General features: G+C 46.0%; 2 protein-coding genes across 2 annotated transcripts; one reads left to right on the forward strand and one right to left on the reverse strand.

Annotated features, from left to right (window-relative positions):
- Positions 1-460: 460 nt before the first annotated feature.
- LOC126640296 (left-right determination factor 2-like) lies at positions 461-3,587 on the forward strand. Its single transcript, XM_050315939.1, has 4 exons — positions 461-725; positions 1,655-1,889; positions 2,701-2,940; positions 3,248-3,587. The coding sequence occupies exons 1-4, from the start codon at positions 461-463 to the stop codon at positions 3,585-3,587; spliced, it is 1,080 nt and encodes a 359-aa protein (XP_050171896.1).
- Positions 3,588-11,465: 7,878 nt separating this feature from the next.
- On the reverse strand, positions 11,466-18,933 carry SDE2 (SDE2 telomere maintenance homolog). Its single transcript, XM_050316047.1, is given in 8 exon segments — positions 11,466-11,754; positions 13,148-13,625; positions 14,215-14,326; positions 15,039-15,208; positions 15,737-15,848; positions 17,472-17,589; positions 18,629-18,813; positions 18,816-18,933. Coding segments are annotated over 8 exon segments (1,497 nt in total). The 5' UTR covers positions 18,919-18,933; the 3' UTR covers positions 11,466-11,535.
- Between the last annotated feature and the right edge of the window lie 1,045 nt (positions 18,934-19,978).

Raw genomic sequence — 19,978 nt, forward strand, 5'->3', positions numbered from 1 at the left:
AGTAAAAATTGACACTTCCTTTAAGAATCATTTGGTACAGTACATAAAGCAATGTATTGCTTTATGCAGATGTGTTTCCATCCCTAGGATGAACAGAGGACACTGATAGCTGAGGAGGTTTCTGAGCAAACACTTACAGGGAATTAAAAAAGATGAAAACTTCTCCCCTGAGAAGGAATCTGGGAGCCCCCCTATACCTTCTTGTATTAACTTTGCAGTGGATGAAGGTGTTAAACTGGCATGTGTCTACCAACAGGGGAGTGATCCTTTCAAGTCCTCTGCTTCGTCCCCACTTGTGAAATTTGTTGTGCCAGTGGGACGAGACTGGCTATAAAACCCCAGTGCAGGGGATCTCTGTCCAGCTCAGGCAGACTACCAGCACATCTCTGCCGAGATCAGCCCCAAGGGAATCCCCCCTTCATCTCTACCAGTCAGGTAGCTGCTTTGCTGACCGAGGAGGATGGACCTGAGGTGCGCCTGGATGCTCTGCATGCTCTGCCTGGTCATCACGGTCCAAGCATTTACCCAGGAAGGGTTCAAGGAGGCATTTCTGAAGCAGCTGGGGCTCTCTGAGATCCCTAAACTTCATAAGAGAGACTTGGCGGATCTGGTTATCCCAGACCACGTCAAGACCAAGTACATCTCCATGCTGAAGCGCCAGAGGGTGAAGCGCCGAGCTTTGCCGAGCCTGGCCGGCATCCTCAGGGGGATCCCTGGCAACGCAGGTAACGTTTCTGCTTTGGGGAGCGTCCGAAGCACTGTGCCGCTGGCAGGGGGAGCTGCCCACGCTCTCCCGGCCGGCCTCAGGATCGGCAGAGGCAAACCCGTGGGGAGAGTGAGGTTTGGGTTTGGCTCCAAAGCTCAACTGGGTAGAAGAAGTGCATGTAACAGCATCTTAAAGATCAAAAAGCACTATTAACTCCTTACACCTAGAGAGGCAGTCTCACAGTCCTTGCAAAAGGCAGGCTGCTGCTGGAGCTTAATAGAAGAGAAAAGCCTTGGTACCCAGCAGCAGTCTGGGCAGGTGGAGGAAAAAAAAAGACAGTAGAAACTGCAGACCTTGCAGGTTTGGGGTCAAATCTACAGCAAATCCTATAACAGGAATCACACGTCTTCGAGGATGTTTTGCTCTCCCTCATTTCTTTTTTAAATTTTTTTTTTTTTTTTGGCTGGGAGAAATATGAAGGAGGCAATCAGCCATACAAACACCATGATGTACAATGGTGGCTGTACAAGGACACTTAGAGCTTATTTTGCTTTCAAAAGACATACATAGCACCCTGGGCAACAAATGAAAATACTTTTTTATTTCAGGTAATGCAGTTTCCTGCTTTTATGCCCAACACTGGCACAGAGATGCACACCTTTTGGGGTCTGCTCAATTCGGGGTCAAATTATGTAAGATATTTTGTTCCTCCAGGTTGCAGAGAGACAGGACAAGAATTAGGGCATTAGCAAGACATTGGATTCAAATTAGAATGCATTAGAAAAAGTATGCTTAGTGGCTGGCTCTGCCACAGGGCTCACCCAGTGTGGGAGCATGGAAGAGGTGTGTTGTGATAATAATTGTGTATGAAATGTGGGGGCTTTGCTCACCAGGATGGCAATGACAGGTCACCTCTTTGGTTCCCAACTTGCACAGGTGTGCCAGGAGAAGTCCTCTACTCAGACACCACCACGCGCCAGAACCTGATCTTTGACATGGAGGGCAGAATACCTAAAAACAGCGAAGTCACAATGGCTGAACTAAAACTCTTCAAGAAGCCTCTGGACAGAACAAACCTTCCTGCCAGGCAGTCTCACAGGCCTGTCTCCAACGCCAGAGTCAGCGTGTACTGGGTGCAAAGGCAGCACGATGGTACCAACAGGACCTCCCTGATAGATTCCAGGTAAGAAAGGGACCTCTCCTGGAGATAGGACTCTAGTTATGGGCTACAGGCCCTCTGGGCTGGATTTGGGTATCATTTACTTGTGGCTCAGGTCAGTCTGATAGGGTTAAATCTGTAGAGTCAGGCTCTGTAGCCTCTAAACCCAGAATGAGTTTATAAGAGCAGATATTATGCTAAGGCTGCAGTATATGATGATTCATTACAATAATTGAGTTCTGTGTCAAACAATGCCGTGTACTGCTAGGTGTTCTCTAAAACCCTCCACCTTGTTCACTTCCCTCTCACTCTCTAACTCATGTGTGTTACTGGCTGTTGGTATTCTTAACATTGGCCATTTCATTAGCTGGTCTAAATAAGTAAATTATGCAAAAAGCATCTGGTTTTATAGCCTCAAGCTCTGTGGAAGTTTTACACTCCTTGAAGGCATTTTCTGGGTGGCTAGAGACTTAAGTTCCTAATGCAGCTAGGACAGGAGTAGTAGGAGATAGTGGTGTAGATTGTCATCACTAGTACTGAGGATGCATGTAATCCTGCACCATCCTATTTCTGTTTGAGCATGAATGAATACCTTGACATGAGCATGCACAGAGGGTTTTATTTAGCCCTTCAGTGTCTGTTAGATCTGTATGGTTCTTTTCGAGGTGTCAGTTTACTGCTGTGGGCGCTCGCCCAGAGCGCTCAGCAAAAATGATGGTGCAATCAAGGCATGTGACAATCTACAGGAAGCAAATTATTCTGCTGCAATAATAGCTCTGCTAGCCTAGGCTTTGTCTGATGGGCTTTTCTCTAATGCCAAACCCTTGTCATGCAGGCTGGTTCCTATTCGCGAGTCGGGCTGGAAGAACTTTGATGTGACACAGGCTGTGCATTACTGGCTGCGAAACCAGAGGAGGGAGCCAATGTTCCTGGAGGTCTGGATCGAAGGAGAGAGGGTGGGCAGCTATGCCTCAGAAATGGCCAAAGCCGTGCGTTTCACCTCTCAGGACCCCAAGGATAAAGCCCTAGGCAAACCCGAACTGGTGCTTTACACCCTCAACTTGGAAGACTATGAGTATGTATGAAGCCTGAATCTGTACTGTCTCTGAAGTAACTTTGCCCGTGAACTATTTTGTGTGCCAACCCAGGGTGGGCAGCTCTTACTCTCACAAGTGTTAGTTAGAAAGTAGGAGTTAGAAAGTCATTGCTGAATCATACCTCCCCTCTTCCCATATTTGTTGTCTGAATAGTCAAATGAACCCCAAGCTTGGGCCAAGTTTCTTATCTCAGAGCCCATTTGTTTTATTAACAGGGGGGATTATTTCTCCCACTTCACCGTTTCCAGTTACAGCATCAGTTCTTGTTTCTCCCTTGGTGTGCAGGGGCCCTGGGGACTGCAGGGAGGAGGCGATGCTGGGCAAGTCCACCTGCTGCCGGCAGGAACACTACGTCAGCTTCCGTGAGCTCTCCTGGGCGCGCTACTGGATCATCGAGCCGGCGGGCTACCAGGCTTACCGGTGCTCAGGGGGCTGCCTGCAGCCCCCCAGCCCCCTGTGGCGCTTCGGCTACGGGGAGCGCACCTGTGCTGTGGCGGAGAGCTCCTCACTGCCCATGATGTACCTGGTCAAGAGGGGCAACCGCACCGAGATCGAGGCGGCCGAGTTTCCCAACATGATCGTCGAGAGGTGCAGCTGCGTCACGGATGGCATGGCGCTGGTGTGAGGAGTGGGTGGCCTGTCACCCAGTCCCCCATTCCCTGAAGCCCTGCCAAGAGCCACACTGGCCCCCAGCCCTGGGGCCAGTGATGAAGGTCCTGGGAGGGACACCTGCCTGCAGGGGTCAGCAGCAGATGGGGCTGGGGCTCCCCCCATGCCCTGATACCCTGCAGAGAGGGTGCACTTAAAGGCACTGTCCATACAGATGGGCTCAGAGGACCATGCATCTTCACATACACCTGTGTAAGGGTGCCTGTGGAGCCTAATGCTTCTCAGGGTCCCCTTGAGGCTGGATGAATTTCACTGACTTGGGTGGAACTGTGTCCAAGTTATTTCAGTCTCCACCCTGGAGTATTGCAAACAGATACAGGCAAAGGAACAGTGACCATCACCGGGTCAAAAAGTAATGAATGGGCTCAGCTTTTCATTCTTGGACTCCTGGGTTTAGCCCTTGTCTGTCCAAGCCATGTTTATGGTGAATTGCAGAACAGAAGCACTTACATGTGTATAATCTGCACACACACACACACACATACACATGCACATATTATATAAATATATGTATGTATTGTCTACATACTGGATATTTACACATTGAGTAGATATATATGTGTACATATGTGTACATATATGTACATAAAATATTGTCTACAGCTCAAAGGGCATATATCTATATGTGTATGTATTGTATGCATATATACATATGTACACATACATAAAATATTATCTGGAACTCAAAGGTTTATATTTTTGACTCCTGCATCCTAGGCTTAGCACAGTTTTAGGCAGAATTTAGAGTCCTGGAATTAACAGGAAAATTAGGACTTAGGTTTGCTCTCATGAGTAACAATTTATTTTTCTGATTCTGTATTACAGTTACTTCAATTTAGGGATATTTTCCAAGTTTTGTGTACTTTCAAACTCAAGGAAACAATAAAATACAATTACTAAAGTAGCCATGTGTTTGCTTATATTTATTCTTAGGTCTAAAAATGGAGGGAAAAAAAATCTCTCAGTGCCCAGCTCCTATAAACATACACACAGTAGCAGCTCTTCTCAGCTACCTGTGTAATCCTGCCTGCTTCTAGTAAAGCTTATCTACTCATACAGAGACTGGGACTGGGCTGAATTAGCAGGTGGAGCAGAGCCCACACGGCCAGTGCTTCTCCCTGAGCTGCTGCAGAGTTTAAGTCAACACTTGCTTTAAGAGAAAACCTAGAATCTTATCTGACAGCAAGAGGTGATACTCTCCCCTTGAGCTGCAGCAGTGCCAGAACCCGCAGGCTCAGCTGGAGTTGTAGTGCAGAAAGAGATGAGCTGCCCCCTCCCTCCTCAGGAGAATGTTTTAACTCCAACCCTTCCTGATGGACATCTGACCAACACATTCCCTGGAGAAACACAATGATAATGTGGTTTAATCCCTTTTTGAACTGTTTTGAACTGCTGACCAGGGGTGGGACCAATGATAATGATTTCCACTTTCATGTCAGACTCCTCAGTTCAAAACCTACTGAGATACCAGCGGTTCTGGGAATGAAGTGATCGCTGCTGTCCATCTCTGTGGGTCTGCGCAATGTGGCCCCTGAGGCTCTGGCTGAACCCACTGCTGACAGAAGGATGCCAAATGAGTTTGTCTGGCTAGGCAGGATGGCCATGGACTGGGTGAAAAGAAGGATCTGTTGGACTCTGCTGTGGCTTTGTGTCATTCATCAGGAAGGCTGAGATGTGAAGTGTTCCTGCTGCCCTGCAGGACCCCACGTCTGAAGTCACCCAGGCATCCCTGCTGTCACCTTGGCCTGTGGGTAGGCTGGCACCTCGAACTTGTGTAAACACCTGTGGCAGAAGGCTTTAAGGGCAGAAAAAAAGGCAGAAGCACAGACTCACCATTCACTAGCACTGGGCTACAGCATCACGGATTATTGGAATCAGAATTGGATGAGCCCTAATGTTCTCTGGTCATTTCCGTCTCATGACTATGTAACATCTGTCTTTAATGGCATTGGCATTTGTCTCCACCCAGATCTGGGCAGGGCATAGCCTGAAGGCCACGAGATCATCTGTCACCGGGAAGAACAAAGCCTGCGATTTAGCCGCACTCTGCTCTTGGAAAGGAAAGTGTTTGAACTGGTCGCTGCCTGAGGATGAAGAACATTAACCCTGGCTCCCCTCCAACCTCCAGCACTTCGATTCCAGACATCATCCATCCCTCAACCTGCGACAAATCCCGGCAAGTGCAACTGAGGTCAGGCTGCTGTGGGAAGTGGGGAGCAGAGTATCACAGCAGGGATGGACAGTGGGGTGGACAAGGCTGCTCCCCTCCGCCAGAATCTGGTACTGTGTCTGGCTCCCCTTGCTTTGCATCTGGCTCCCTTTGCTCTGGTGTCATGAGGACATAAGGTACATAAAAACAAACACTGCGGGGAGAGGAGGAGTGGAAGGGGTGGCCAAGGAGACCTGTTTTTACCATGGGGGGAACTGTGGGTATTGCAGGGCAGAGACAGTGCAAATCTGTGAGATATCAACTGCTGCCAGCCCTGCTGCCAACATGGATACTTATATTTATTACTAGGACAGCCACACAGATGTCACAGCACCTCTACTGGGGCTAGTTTTTAGCCTACTTTTAAATTGAAGCTACCCACTTTTAGAGAGACAGGACACCACCACTCTAAACTCTAGCTGGCTTTGCAGTGAATATGTTGCTGGCTCAGAGGTCGGGCTGATGTGGGGAAGGCTCCAGAGATTTCTACAGTGCAGACTCCTGGGCAGAAAGCTGTAGATGAAATACTGCCACACCTGAGGCTTCTTTAGACACCAGCCCGTGCTGCAGGAAATTATGTCCCAGCCTGTCATTTCAATCCAGGCTGCATTTGTTGTGATACCTTCTGTGTGTTGCTTGTATCGGTACAACTTGTAACACGTATAAAGGCTGCCAAGCTGTCATGTTCTCCTTTCCGGCTGAGCAGCACCACGGTCTCCAAGGAAAGACAGAATGTACCTTATGTACCTGGCAGCAGCGTGGTTCAGCATTAACTCTGATGCCCTATTGCAAAAAAAAAAAATAAAAGGAAAAGCAGTGCAGGGGCACAATGAACCACATATAACCAGAAACGATTACAGAAAATGTAAAGGTGTTGTAAGGCAAAACCAGCATTAAAACATTGGGCTTCCTCCTGCACTACTTAAAGTGCACAGCCCTCTGGTGCTGCTCAAGGAGAAGGAGAAGGAGAAGGAGAAGGAGAAGGAGAAGGAGAAGGAGAAGGAGAAGGAGAAGGAGAAGGAGAAGGAGAAGGAGAAGGAGAAGGAGGTGTGTGCTCTTCACATGAAGGACTCCCACAGCCCTGTTAGTCCCACACTTAAAGTTGAGATCTTGTGTAAGTATTCACAGAGCCAGTGTGCCCAAGTTAAAGCTTTTCACAAGTGTGAGCTCTGGCCAGCCTTTGTGGAACTGCTCACAAGACGATCTGTGAAGGCCTGCAATAGTTAATGGAGCTGGACATGGGGTCAGGAGCTGGACCTGTTGGTCTCAGGAAAGCTTTCTTTAAGAGCAAGGCTTGGGCATGCTGGCAACACTTTCTCTCTCTGTTATCTTTTATCTCTATCCATTATCTCCATTTTAGGGGAGAGAACAAAAGTTTAAAGCCACATTAAATGTCACTGCTAACAGGGCTACATTGCCCTGTCTGATCTTTCCATGGTTTCATTTGAACCAAGGCTGCTTTCCTATTTTCTTTCAAAGTCTGTGAGAAGTTGCAGCTTTTCCTTGCTGGTGAGACTTTATTTCCTCTCCCCCTCTTGTTTTCTTCCCTTTGCATTTCACAGACTCCTACCAAGAGTGTCTGACACTTTGCCTTTCAGGCCAGCCTTCTAATTGCCTGTGGAAGTGGAAAGTCAGATGCCCAATCCACATCCCGGCAAAGGTGATAATCAGGGAGCTCCTCTGGCTTTGGTTGGAAACAGCTGGAGGCTGGGAAAGGGGAACCCAGGACAAACAGAAAGGCAGGGGAGAGGGAGTTGGAGAGGGGAGGCACTGGGTGGCAGAGATCCTGCAGGACTTTGATATTTTTAGAAGACTTGAGCTCCTCTGTCCATTCCTGGAGCGGGTGCAGGAGAGCAGCGAGCACAATATCCATGCATTTCAGAATAAAACTGAATAAAAAGCTGATCATGGCTGCTGCCTCTGGCCTGTGCTCTGGGGGTACACAGGCACTCCAGAGCTGTTGGCAGGGTTTCCTACAGTTAAACCAGCAGGTGCAGAATTACTCAGAAACACCATGGCAGGAGATAAGTTATCTGGAGATACTGGGCACTCAAAAGTCATGTCAGCAGTCCATAGCTCTTGGCAAACTTATTTGATAATTATTAAATCAGCAGTTTGGAGGGTTTTTTAAGCTATTCAGTAATCTCATTTTAAAGGTACTCCTAAAGTTTATTTGTGGGGTTTTTTTCTGTTTACAATTTTCCTTCTAATTATCTCAGTGATGACAAATCTGCCCCTTTGAAAGCCCCAGGACCTGTATCCCCTTTGAAAGTCTGTTTTCTGTTTGCTGAAAATGAATGCAATCAATTTGTAATCACTAATTCTCAGGGGACTGCCAACTTCCAGCCCAGTGGTCAGTAACCCTGTAACTTTAGGTCTCAGCTAGTTGCTGTATGATAATATCACACAGGCTGTAAGTTACCATCTATAACCATCAGACACCATACAATCATCTAGGTTGGAAAAGAATTCTGAGATCATCGAGTCTAACTGTTAACCCAGCACTGCCAAGCCCACTAGTAAACCATGGCCCCAAGTGCCACATCTACATGGTTTTTGAGTACTTTCCAGGGATGGTGACTCAACCACTTCCCTGGGCAGCCTGTCCACGTTGTGTAGTATTTCCAGCAGATGTTTCACCAGCCAAATGGCTCCTTAAAGGCTGCTCTTCTTTGCATACAGCCCAGGCAGGTCTTTCAAGAGCTTCTTGCTCCTTTTTGTTCTCCAAGTTTTGTCCAAATTCCCTGTGCCTGGTTAGAGGCACACAGCAAACGCAGAAGGAAGAAGCAGAACAAGGCAGCATGGGCATTCAGGCCACTGGGACATTCCCCAGGCAGGCACAGCTGCTGGCTCTAAACCCAGACTAACCATCCTGGATTAGCCAGCCCCTGCCCAGCCTCCAGCAGTGTAGGAAAGCAGCAGTGCCTGCCCAGCCCCTCCTCAGTAGATGGAGGAGGCCAGAGCAGTTGTCACCTCCCTACCTTCAGGTTCCATTCGGCATATTAATCTGCAAAGCCCCTCTTACTGCTCAGCTGTAACCAAAGGAAAGCCAGCTGAGGTGGCTGTGTTAACTAACGGGGCTGCAGTCATTACCATCTCCCTTTAAATGCTTCGGAGGAAGCTTTAACAATAGCACCTTCCTAAGAATAGGCACTGCTACAAACAAACCTTTCAAATGTCAGCATTCTCCAGAAAGCAAAAATCTTGGATAAGAATTAGTTTGGGGGAGATCAGAAAGATTAATTGTTACTGTTTCTGGCATAAGCAGAATGACATAAATGTGACCCAATATCCCTTCTCCGCAGCGGCACCGTGTGCCTGCGGCCCACGGAACAGAAGCCAGGGCTTCTGATCAGATGCTCTGTTCTGAGGGCTGAGGGTTTGCCAGCGATACTGGAGCCGGACAAATCCTCCGCGTTAGCTCAGTGCCACCTACAGCAGCAAGTGCAGAAGCTCTCGCACTCGGCAAGCCAGAGGGAGCGATTCCCGCACATTCCAGCGGGTGGCGCGTAGGTCAAAACGCTTAAGTGGTTTTTTTGAATAACTCGTTTATTAGGACCATACAGGTGAGGACAATGGGAAAGAAGCCTTCCAGTTGAAGGCCGGCAGCTATTGTGTCTGCTGCTTTCTAAACCTCCACAAGTTATTTCTCTCTCTGACCTGCCCCACCCCCTGCCGTGTTTTGTGTATTAGATGTACTTATCTTTCTTTCCAGGGAAGAAATGGATCCATGTGAAGTGAGGACAAGCCCTCCCTCAGCTTTGTGCCAGTGTTTTCGCTAATTACTTCTTTTCAGTCAGTAACTCTGAAATGCCAGTGAAACACAGCCAGTGCTCTAGATCTAGATGGTTGAAATAAATGCATTTAAAATGACACTTCAAAAGAATTCTGTAAATCACATCACTTGCTTGTTGGGGAAGTGTTTGTGTGGGAGCACAAACCTTTTCTCTAGGATGATGTTCACAGTTTTGGTTCATTTACAACCAGAAACATCTTTGAAATCCAAAGCTGCATTAATCCTTGGGAAAAGACACAGGCAGGGTGCTGCAAACTCTGCATTATCCTCTGGTCCTGGACTAGAAAGATCGCCTCTATTCTAAGGCCATTCTGTCCTGGGGAAATAGACCATATAACATTGGAACCATTTGTTTATATATATATATTTTTTTTTAACTATTGACTTTTCTGTTCTTGTCCAAATTCTTAAGAAACCTTAAAGCACTTCACCTACTTATTTCTCTTCTGCTGATGGATCAGTCTGAGTCCTGTTTGTTATGCAGCTGCTTTCAGGTTGCCCTATGGGCACATGGAAGTCCAGAATTGCCCTATGGCTTTCTACACACAGTAGACACAGTATTGCTCCAGGCTAATCCTTCAAGTCTGCACAGCCCAGAGCAAGTGCTTGCTCCTGTTTAGCTCAGCAGAAGCTAAACAATTCCCAAATAAATGTGCCAAAAGGGTGGAGCTAATTCGAGGTACAGCTATTGTTCTCTAAGACAGATGTAGAGTATTTCTTTTCATTCTGGCACTACTGAACACAGTTAGTTGATCAACAAAGTGTTTGGCACTACTGCTGGCTTAAAATATTCCAGTTCTCCTTCACGAACCAGTGTTTATTCCCTACTTTATGTAATGCTGCTTCAGTTGTGCTGGCACAAATTTGCTAGAGCCACATCATATGCCCCATCAGGGAAGTAATCTGGTTTAACCAGGAACCCACAACAGCAACAACAGGCAACTAGGTGATGCAAGGGGTAGGCTGGGAAATGGCTGTGTCACTGCAGCTGAGGCAAGAGAAGGATTGCAGTGAGGGGAAAAAACTTGGGCAAGAGCTGTTGCCAAAACACGCCATTAAAATGGCCCGTTCATTTTTGGCCCACGCTACCCTTGCCATGCTACAGAGGAACTCCAGTGTGTGTTGGCAGAGCTGAAAGCCCTCCTGACCTATGCACTGGAGAGCTTTAAGAGAACTGTTAGTAAACACACAAAGGTTTGCCACCCAAGCAGGGATTGGTGCCGGCATCTGACATTCCCAGCTGATGCATTTACACCAGCAAAACCTCATCATGCCAAGGTGGCCTCCCAGGCACCCTCCATTCCATTTTCCTAATGAAAAACATTTAGTAAACAAACCTATTTCCTTTCTATCCAGGGTCCACTTGTCCTGTCACAACCCCCATGAGATGTGATTACCAGAACCTCAAAGTCTCTCTCATCTCTCTCTCTTTTTTTCCCCCCTAAATTTTCCAAGACTCCCTTACAGATTAAAATGTCAGCCACGACATGTGCTTTACCTCCACCAAACATTTTCTTATCACCACTTGCTGCACTTAAGTCACTGCTTATCATATAAACCAGATTTTACTAAATAATAAGCTGCAAACTGCTAAGTTCATTCCTTTTGGATCCCATACTTAGGTAAATAGAGAACAGTTTAATGTGCTTTAACAAGTTAGCCCTCAAGTGCTACAGTTTATATTTTCAGAACACTGTGTCAAACAGATCCATAAGAGCTGTGTCTGTGTATGAGGATATACTTACCACCTGCCCATCCTTTCTGTAACTCCTTGGGATGCTAAATAAGCTTATCTTGTGGATGTGAATTTACAACCTGGGGATACTCAATTGAAAGGATACCAAGAACTTTTATTCAATGACATCAAATACACATGCAAAAAGGTAAATAGTCTCAAATCTAACCAGCAGTTTTCCCTTTAGAGGGCTTTGCAAATAAGGATGGCTTGATCTGATCTCTAGACAGACCTCTCACTGAGAAAAGCCTTGCTGCTCTTTCCTTCAAAGTGCCTCCACATTTCAGTCCTAAAGCCATCAGTCCCATCTTCAGCTTATCTAAACCCAGGGCTTCCAATTCAGCAGCAGAGTTGAACGCCAGTAGGTCTATCGGTTCCACCTCCTGCAAAGAGAAAAACACGCAAGAAAAATGAAAGTTCAAAAAGCATTTGGACAACATGCTCAGGCACATGGTGTGGCTCTTGTGCAGAGCCAGGAGTTGGACTTTGATAATCCCTGTGGCTCCCTTCCGCTTCAGGAGATTCCATGATTTTCTGCTTATCCCCAAGAAAGTTCACTACTCCCAAGAAAGCTGAATTAAAAACAGCCTCCCATCTCGTGTAGCAGTTCAGCAACTTAACCTTGACTTCCAGAGGCCTGGCAAAGCTAACAGCTCCTTTTTAGAATACAACCAATACACCTCCAGCAGCAGCAGCAGCAGGGAGGATGAACAGTTATATCTAACATAGTTACACTGTAATTAAATAGATATAAAAGCACCTCTTTTTAGTAAGACTAACCCAAAAAACAAGTTCTGAAGTTCACATCTCATCCTCCCACAAAAAAAAAAAGACTAAAATTTCATCTTGAAAGGAAATTAGTATATTTGCTAATTAATTGAGGGCAAAAGGGACCTCTACAGATTGTCTAATCCAAACTCAGGATCCTGGATAATTCAAATGCTGGAATTTACTAACAAGCTAAACACCAACACCAAACACTAGAAAGGACACCAAAATCTATGCCCATTTCATTCAATACTTGAAAGCACATATTAGTCTTATGGTATGTACCAAAGACACCAGAGCAAGTAATACTAGCAGTGGGAATGAGACTACTCTGTTATGCACTCAGCAAAACCAATTCTTGCTAGCAGAACTAGAACCTTTGTCCTGCTAAGCATACAAAAAAGTGGCTGGTTGTCTCATCATTCTCACCCTACTTCAAAAAAAAAAAAAAATCATCAAGGACTACTATAAAAATATTTCCACCTGCAATAACAATCTGCCACAGCATTGGTGGAGTTTCCTGTTCTAAGAATAGAAAGCCTCGCAAATACTGAGCAAAAGCTAAACAGTGAAGAATGGTAAACATCCTGTTTAAAACCTGCCAGCTCTAACAGTACAGTAGATGACAAAGTTCTAATTGATCAGGTTACATCCTTGCTCTTTTTTCCACTGAACTCTATTAAACTTTCACGTATGAAAGATCAGTCACTGGCAGCTGCAAAAGGGCAGAAAATCCAAGCAACTCCCCTCCAGTGGGGAAAAAAACCCACATACTTTGTTTTATTGCTATAACAAGTCTGGATTCATTACCCCTAAAAATCTTTAATAGTAATATTATGTAAGGAGCAATGAATCACAAGCATTGGCACCCTTTACTGCTAAGTATCCCTTGGGTTTTCATCAGTCCAATGGGAAAAGCTCCATTGCTGTAGGTGTGAAGCTTATTTGCTTCTTCAGCTGTAAAAGCAACTGAAGAAAGACATATGTTTTGTACAGCTTCATACTTACTGTGCTCTGTAACTGGTTTGTTTCCTGTGCCTTAGAAGAAACATTTTCTTGCTCCTCTTCTTTCCGAGCTTGGGTCACTTCTTTCTCTTCTTGGGCCTCTTCCTTCAGGGGCTTTGTCATTTTACTACTTTCTCCAGCCAGAATTTCGGTTTGCCCACCTGTGCACATCTCTCTTTTCACATCTCTTCCAGTACCTTCTGGCTGCTCCAATGGTTTCTCAGTTGCACTGGTAGCTGGACTACCCTCTGCTGAAGCAGAAGCTCCACTGATAGCTGGACTACCCTCTGCTGAAGCAGAAGCTGTGCTGGTAGAAGGACTATTCTCTGCTGAAGCCACAGCACTGCTTGAACATTCATCTGAATTTCCAACGTTTTCATTGTATCTGCTGCTTGATGGACAACTTCCGTCAGATGTGCAAGGGGATTCATCTTTGTTGTCATCCTCACAGCCTGAATTGTTGGCATCATCCAATCCCAGCCTGGCACAGGGAGTATGTTACAAGTTAGCACAAATCTACTTTAACTTTTTTTTTTAAGTAATTTTTTTAATTGTCCCGTTTCTCTTTTCAAAGAGATACAGTGAACTACTCTAACAGTTATTTAGGATAGTTTAGTTAGAGGAAGAGCTGCTGATGTTGCACAGGACATACATACTCCCAAAACAGGTATCTCTTTACAGCATTCCCAATACAGAAATGACTGGAATCACTGGCTTCTCTTTCATGTTACATTAGGTGAAAGATATCAAGAAAAAAAAATCTTTAAAGTTCATTATAAATTTAATTCATTAATGAAAAAAAAGGACAGTGGGATGCAGCAGAGTATAACCATATTAGGAGCAGAGCTGGAAAAAATTTATTTTGCAAATAAAGTTTGTCTGCTCCAGCTGAGACAGAATTACAGGAACACAGAAATGTTTACTTTCAGTTCTTTGATTTAATCAGTTTGATTTTCATGTTCCTATTTCAGTTTACATCTCAGATTTGAATCTGCTTACTTGCACCTATCTACCCTTTCATCCTGTTGAAGGCTTGAGACTTGAGTATAAAACCAAGGCATAACACTTACCAAAGACATTTCCTTTTTTCAGGTTTTGTTTCACTCTTTCCAGGTTCACCAGGACGCTTCCGACTCTTGCCACTTTCTGATGACGCTGCTTTGCTGGCAATAACCTGCAACCCTTCAAAACAAAATTGAAAGTCTACTTCATCACTGCACAATTCATGTACGTTGTAAGTTCCACTTATCTTTTCATTTCAGGTGAAGTTTAAAACACTAATGGAAAAGAATCACTACTGCTGCACATGAAGACTCAAAGCTTCATAATAAATTCAGTAGCAGCAAAAGCTTTCCTACATGGATTTACTAAGGCACAGAGTCAATTAAAATTGGATTCCTGAACTGAACTCTCAGGTTCTACATCCCATTCAGCCTCAGTTCACCATGTAGCTGCCAACAAAGGAACAATCTGTGCATAAATAAAGTAACAACAAAGACCAGGAAGGAAAACAAGGTATTTTGTAGCTGGATTCAATGTCTAGGTTTTATGTAAGACCCACTTATAGATTCAGCATTTCACTGAAAATGATAATGTAATTCTTAAAGTTCAACACCATCTTCACAGAATTTGGCTCTTATCATGAGATGACACTCACACAGCAAGATAAAGCATCACTTGTATTATGCTACACTGTTCAATGTAATTTAAGACTGCAGACAAATAGGAAAAATTAGGTCAAGTAAATTTTACCAAACCTTAAAATTTCCTTCAATTGAAAGAATTACCATCAGCAATTGAAATTATTTTTAAGTTTTCATGCTGGAGTGAGGCTAGAGAGACCTTCAGTTTGCTCTGTGTTTTGAGGACAGAAAGTGAGGCCAAGCCGCAGTACCTATACGGATGGACTCCTCCTGCCGCTCCGCCATCTCCCGGTACTGCCGCTCGTACTCCGGGTCTGTGAACGTGTGCCGTGGCTCCGCCAGCTTCCGCTGCAGTCTTTCCAAGCGCCTTTGCTCCTTCTCTGCTTCCCGCTCGGCCTGCTTCTTCACCCATTCAGCCATCCTGCAGGTGACAGAACCATGAAAATGAGTGTTTCCAGCATTTAATGTAATACCAGTTGGTTGCTTTGCATTTACTGAATGTTTTCACCACCTGCTATGACAGAGACAATGGGAAAAGTCAAGTAACAACATTCAGGGGAACTACTGAAGGAACAGACAGAGATTCTGCTACAGAGAAGAGAGCAGAGTTTATTTTGAAAGCCAGAAACAGCAGTAAGGTCACATATCCCCAGTGCTGTTCTCTTGCAGCTTCAGGGAGAATTGTGAGAATTCCAGACAAGGAATCCAAGAGATGCAGAGCAGCCTCTCAGAAGCAGGCTGCAGTACAATCACATCTATTTTGTAATAATAGAGTTACAGTCAGGAGAGTCCTGTTGGCTTCCAGTCCATCTGCACTAAAGATTTCGCTTTTGCTCTTTCTAGTATTCAAATTTACTGCTACAGCAGCATGTCATTTGACCTCTTTTGTTAACAGTGAACTACAGGGTCAGGTTATTTTATAATTCCAGCTTCCAAGAAAATGCCTTACGCTTTTTCATGATTGACATCTCGAAGTCTCCTTCCACTGAGATCTCGGCAAGCCTCTCTGTTCGTTGTCTTCTCAATCTGAGCACCAAGCGCTCGCAGCATCGACCCAAACCCTTACAGAGGGAAAAGTAATCAAGAATTGGCTAAACAGAAACAGAAGGATATGAGCAAGCATACAACAAAAGAATTAATTACGGAAAAAGAATACAGTGAATTCAATGCTTTCTTCTCCCTCGATGTAACTGAAGGGCAAGTCAAAAGCTGCCACATGTTGGAGAACTGTCATTGGGTGAAATGCAGAAGCACTAAGGGAAAACAAAGGTACCCAGCGTTTACCACTCACCTCGCTTTTGTGCTCCTGGTGTCACACCACAGAGACTCCAGATTCACTAGAACCTGTGCAACACTTTTAACAGGAAGGCCTATTTCTGGGCTCCCTCAGCAAAATGCTTTGAAACCTTTTTCACCCCAAAATAACACTTTTGGGTACTTTCTAATTTAGCCAGGATATACCTTCCCCCCACAAAACCCTTTAGCTTAAATCACTTTTTAAAAATCTAACAAAAAATAAAATAGGGTTTTTTAGCAGATAACCTTACCTGCTTCATCAAGATGATCATTATGCACAAAGTCATGCTGGAGAGCCCCCCCAACTGATTTCTATACGCCCCTCAGCCACTAATCACTCAAAGGCAAGACCACTAATTTCTTTCACTCAGTCCCATCTTATTCTGTCTCCAGCTGGACAAAGACCCTTGTTTAACAGACTCAAAGAAACATAGTGTGGATTAATAGCAATAGAATCCTTCATGCAATTGCAAAGTGCCAAGCACCATTTTTTTAACTGGATGATGAACAAATGTACAATGTCACTGCCCTAAAACGACCTTTGAGGAGTGTTATAAAGAGTAAACAAGCCAGACAGTCTACTGTATCACGAGGCAAAAACACTATTGTCTTCAGCTAATAAGCCAAATTGCTGACATTAGTGAGGAAAATTTTGTAGCTCATGAAACATGCGACTGAAGAGCGTGGATCAAGCTGCAATGCCCAGTCAGGTATGTTCCCAAACACCAGCAGCAATGCATTCACTAAGATTCTGAGAACTACATTCAAAAAGCAAACACTTAGACTCCAACTACACTCAAATATTCTGTAGAGCTTCCTTCACCCATCACGTTCCATTTTAGGGAATGCCCACGATGTCGGTGGTCAGGTTAATATACATTTTCAGTAACACACTTAAAATATTTTGTCAATACAAGGTGTCTAGCTTAGACTGATTCTTTAGTTCTTGAGTTACTGAGATCTTGGCATTTATGTGTTTTTTAAAATAAGAGAAGAAAGTCAATTAGGTCATATAATACAGCCAAATCACAGACTATTTGTACCTGAAACATTTGTCCTAAGAGACCATGGATGAAACTAAGGATCCTAAGATGACAGGTCCTTTTCAACACAATTTCAACTCTGAAGTCACTTTGGTGCATGATACAGATTTCTAATCCAGCTAAGCTGAACAGGAATGTGAAGAAGAGCTGAACTGCAGCTTCCCTGATCAATTCTCAGCTTTTCATGTATACTTTGGTTTCAGCTCAGGGACATTATATCACAATCATACATATGACAAGAGATGTGGTAGTATATGAGAACTCCTGCTACCAGCATAGACTATGGCATAGCAGAATTTTTTCAACCTAAGAATCCAATCAAGAGCAAGCAGTTAAAGAACAAACCTCCTTTTCCACCACAAAGTCTTGGCTCCAGACTATAAACAGCTCCACTTTGCAACACATCTTCATCGTTGGCCAGTCGCCCGTTACACTTCACATAAAAGCTTTCTTCAGGAATGTTCTAAAAAAACCCAGAAAACTGAGTTATATCATCAACTAAAATTGAAACATTCTGATAAAGAAAATCATTATGCAGTGATGTTTTCTTCCTTCATATAAAAACAGCAGGGAGGTAAAAATCAGACAATTTTAAAAGCATGAACATTCTCTATCGTGCTTGTTTTAATTCCTGTTTACCAAACAACTGAATTAAATCAGCTTGTAAACATGACAGGGGAAAAGATGGGCTATGGGAAAAATTAAGGAACAACCTGTAATGAACTGACCACAACCCCCATTCCCTGTCCTCCTGTGCCGCTGGGGGGAAGGAGGTAGAGTCTGGGAAAGAGAGAGGGGGGTGTGTGTGGGGTGTTTTTAGGATTTGTTTCACCTCTCATTACCCTGCGCTGATTTTGACTAGTAACAAATTCAATTAATTCCCCCAAGTCGAGGGTGTTTTGCCCATGACAGCAGTCGATGAGTGATCTATCCCCACCTTTATCTCGACACGTGAACTTTTAGTTGTAATTTCTCTCCCCTGTCCAGTCGAGGAGGTGAGCGAAAGAGTGGCTTTGGTGGGTGCCTGGCCTCCAGGCAGGGTCAACCCACCACCATGTGCACATATATATATATATATATATACGTATGTATGTACGTTCACATACATACACATTCACATATATACACACACGTACACATATACACGTCCACACACGTACATATACACACATGCATACAAACACATTCACATATATACACGTACACATCTGTACACTCACATATATACACGTACACACACATATATATATACACACTTACATCTAATATAGATAACAGGTTATAGGGCTTTCTTACAGCAAACCCTGCTGCTCAGCTAAGCGACAGCAGGGCAAACAGCCGTGCCCACAGGCGGGGATCGCGGGGGCCCGCTGGTCCCAGAGGGCCGGGGCGGGCGGCCTGCGCAGCGCCGCCGACACCGGAAGAAGCCCAGCGCCTCCCGAGGCCGGAGGGCCCGCACCCGCCTCCCTCGTCCCATCTCCCACCTCCCAGCTCCCACTCACCAGCTCCCGGGCGCGGTCGCGGCGCAGGCGGCGCACGGAGGCGCCGCCGGGGGGCAGCGGGAGCGGCCGCGCCCGTGGCCACAGCGGGTCCCGCACCCACAGCGAGAGCGGCACCAGCCCCGGCTCCGCCGCCATGGCTGCCCGTCGGCGCGTCACGTCAGGCGGGGCGGAGCAGGCAGGCCGCGCCCCGGGCCTCTCAGCGCCGCCGGGCGCCTCTGGGCGCTGTCTTGTCCCGCTTTGTCGCTGTTCAGGCGCGCACGGTCAAAGGAAGATCCGGAGAGCCCCGTCATTCCAATTCGTGGAATCCCTGCCGCGCGCCGGGTGGCGGGGGTTTTCCACGGCCCGTCACGTGGGCGCTGCGTGGGCGGACCAGCGGGAAGCACGGGCCGGGGCTCCCGCTGGCGGCGGCGGCGGGAGCGGCAGCGGGAGAGCGGGGAACGGGGAACGGGCTGGCAGCGCCGCGGGGAAACGCGATGGGAGTGGGCAGCTCTGAATTGTCCAGTCAAACGCTGCGCTAATTTCACACGGGGACTTGCAGGACGGGGGGCTCCGTCTCCGTGGCGTCTTCGCCTTGCTTACTCCCGCATGAGTTTGTCCATGTGGACGGGGAGAGGCCGTAAACTCTGGTATTTGGGGGCAGCCCTGTGGAGAAGGACTTGGGGGGTTCTCGTGGATGAGTAGCTGGACGTGAGCCGGCAGAGTGCACTCGCAGCCCAGAGGGCCAAACGCATCCTGGCTGCATCAAAAGAAGGACAGCTGGCAGGCCGAGGGAAGGGATTCTGCCCTCCTATTCAGCTTTGGTGAGACCCCACCCGGAGGGTTGCATCCAGCTCTGCGACCCCCAGCACAAAAAAGACGTGGGTCTGTTGAAGCAGGTCCAGCAGAGGGCCAGGGAGATGCTCAAGGGGGCCAGATCACCTCTCTGATGAAGACAGGCTGAGAGAATTGGGGTCGTTCAGCCTGGAGAAGAGAAGGCTCATTGTGGCCTTTCAGTACTTAAAGGGGGCTTACAAAAAAGACGACAGGGACTTTTTACATGGGCATGTAGTGACAGGATGAGGGGAATGGGTTTCAACTGACAGAGGGGAGATTTAGATTGGATGTTAGGAAGGAGTTCTTTACAAAAAGGGTGGTGAGGCACTGGAACAGGTTGCACAGAAAAGTTGTGGATGCTTCATCACCGGAAGAGCCCCCTAATTGGATGGGGCTCTGAGCAACCTGGTCTAGTAGGTATCATCCCTGCCCATGGAACACGGGGTTGCAGCTAAATGACCTTTAAGGTCCCTTCCAACTCATGCCTTTCTACGACTCTGTGATTTGATTACATAGTCACATAAAATGTATTTAAAT

The sequence above is a fragment of the Myiozetetes cayanensis genome, unplaced genomic scaffold, assembly GCF_022539395.1.
Source record: "Myiozetetes cayanensis isolate MyiCay16 unplaced genomic scaffold, myiCay2020 scf2-11, whole genome shotgun sequence".
Lineage (NCBI taxonomy): Eukaryota > Metazoa > Chordata > Aves > Passeriformes > Tyrannidae > Myiozetetes > Myiozetetes cayanensis.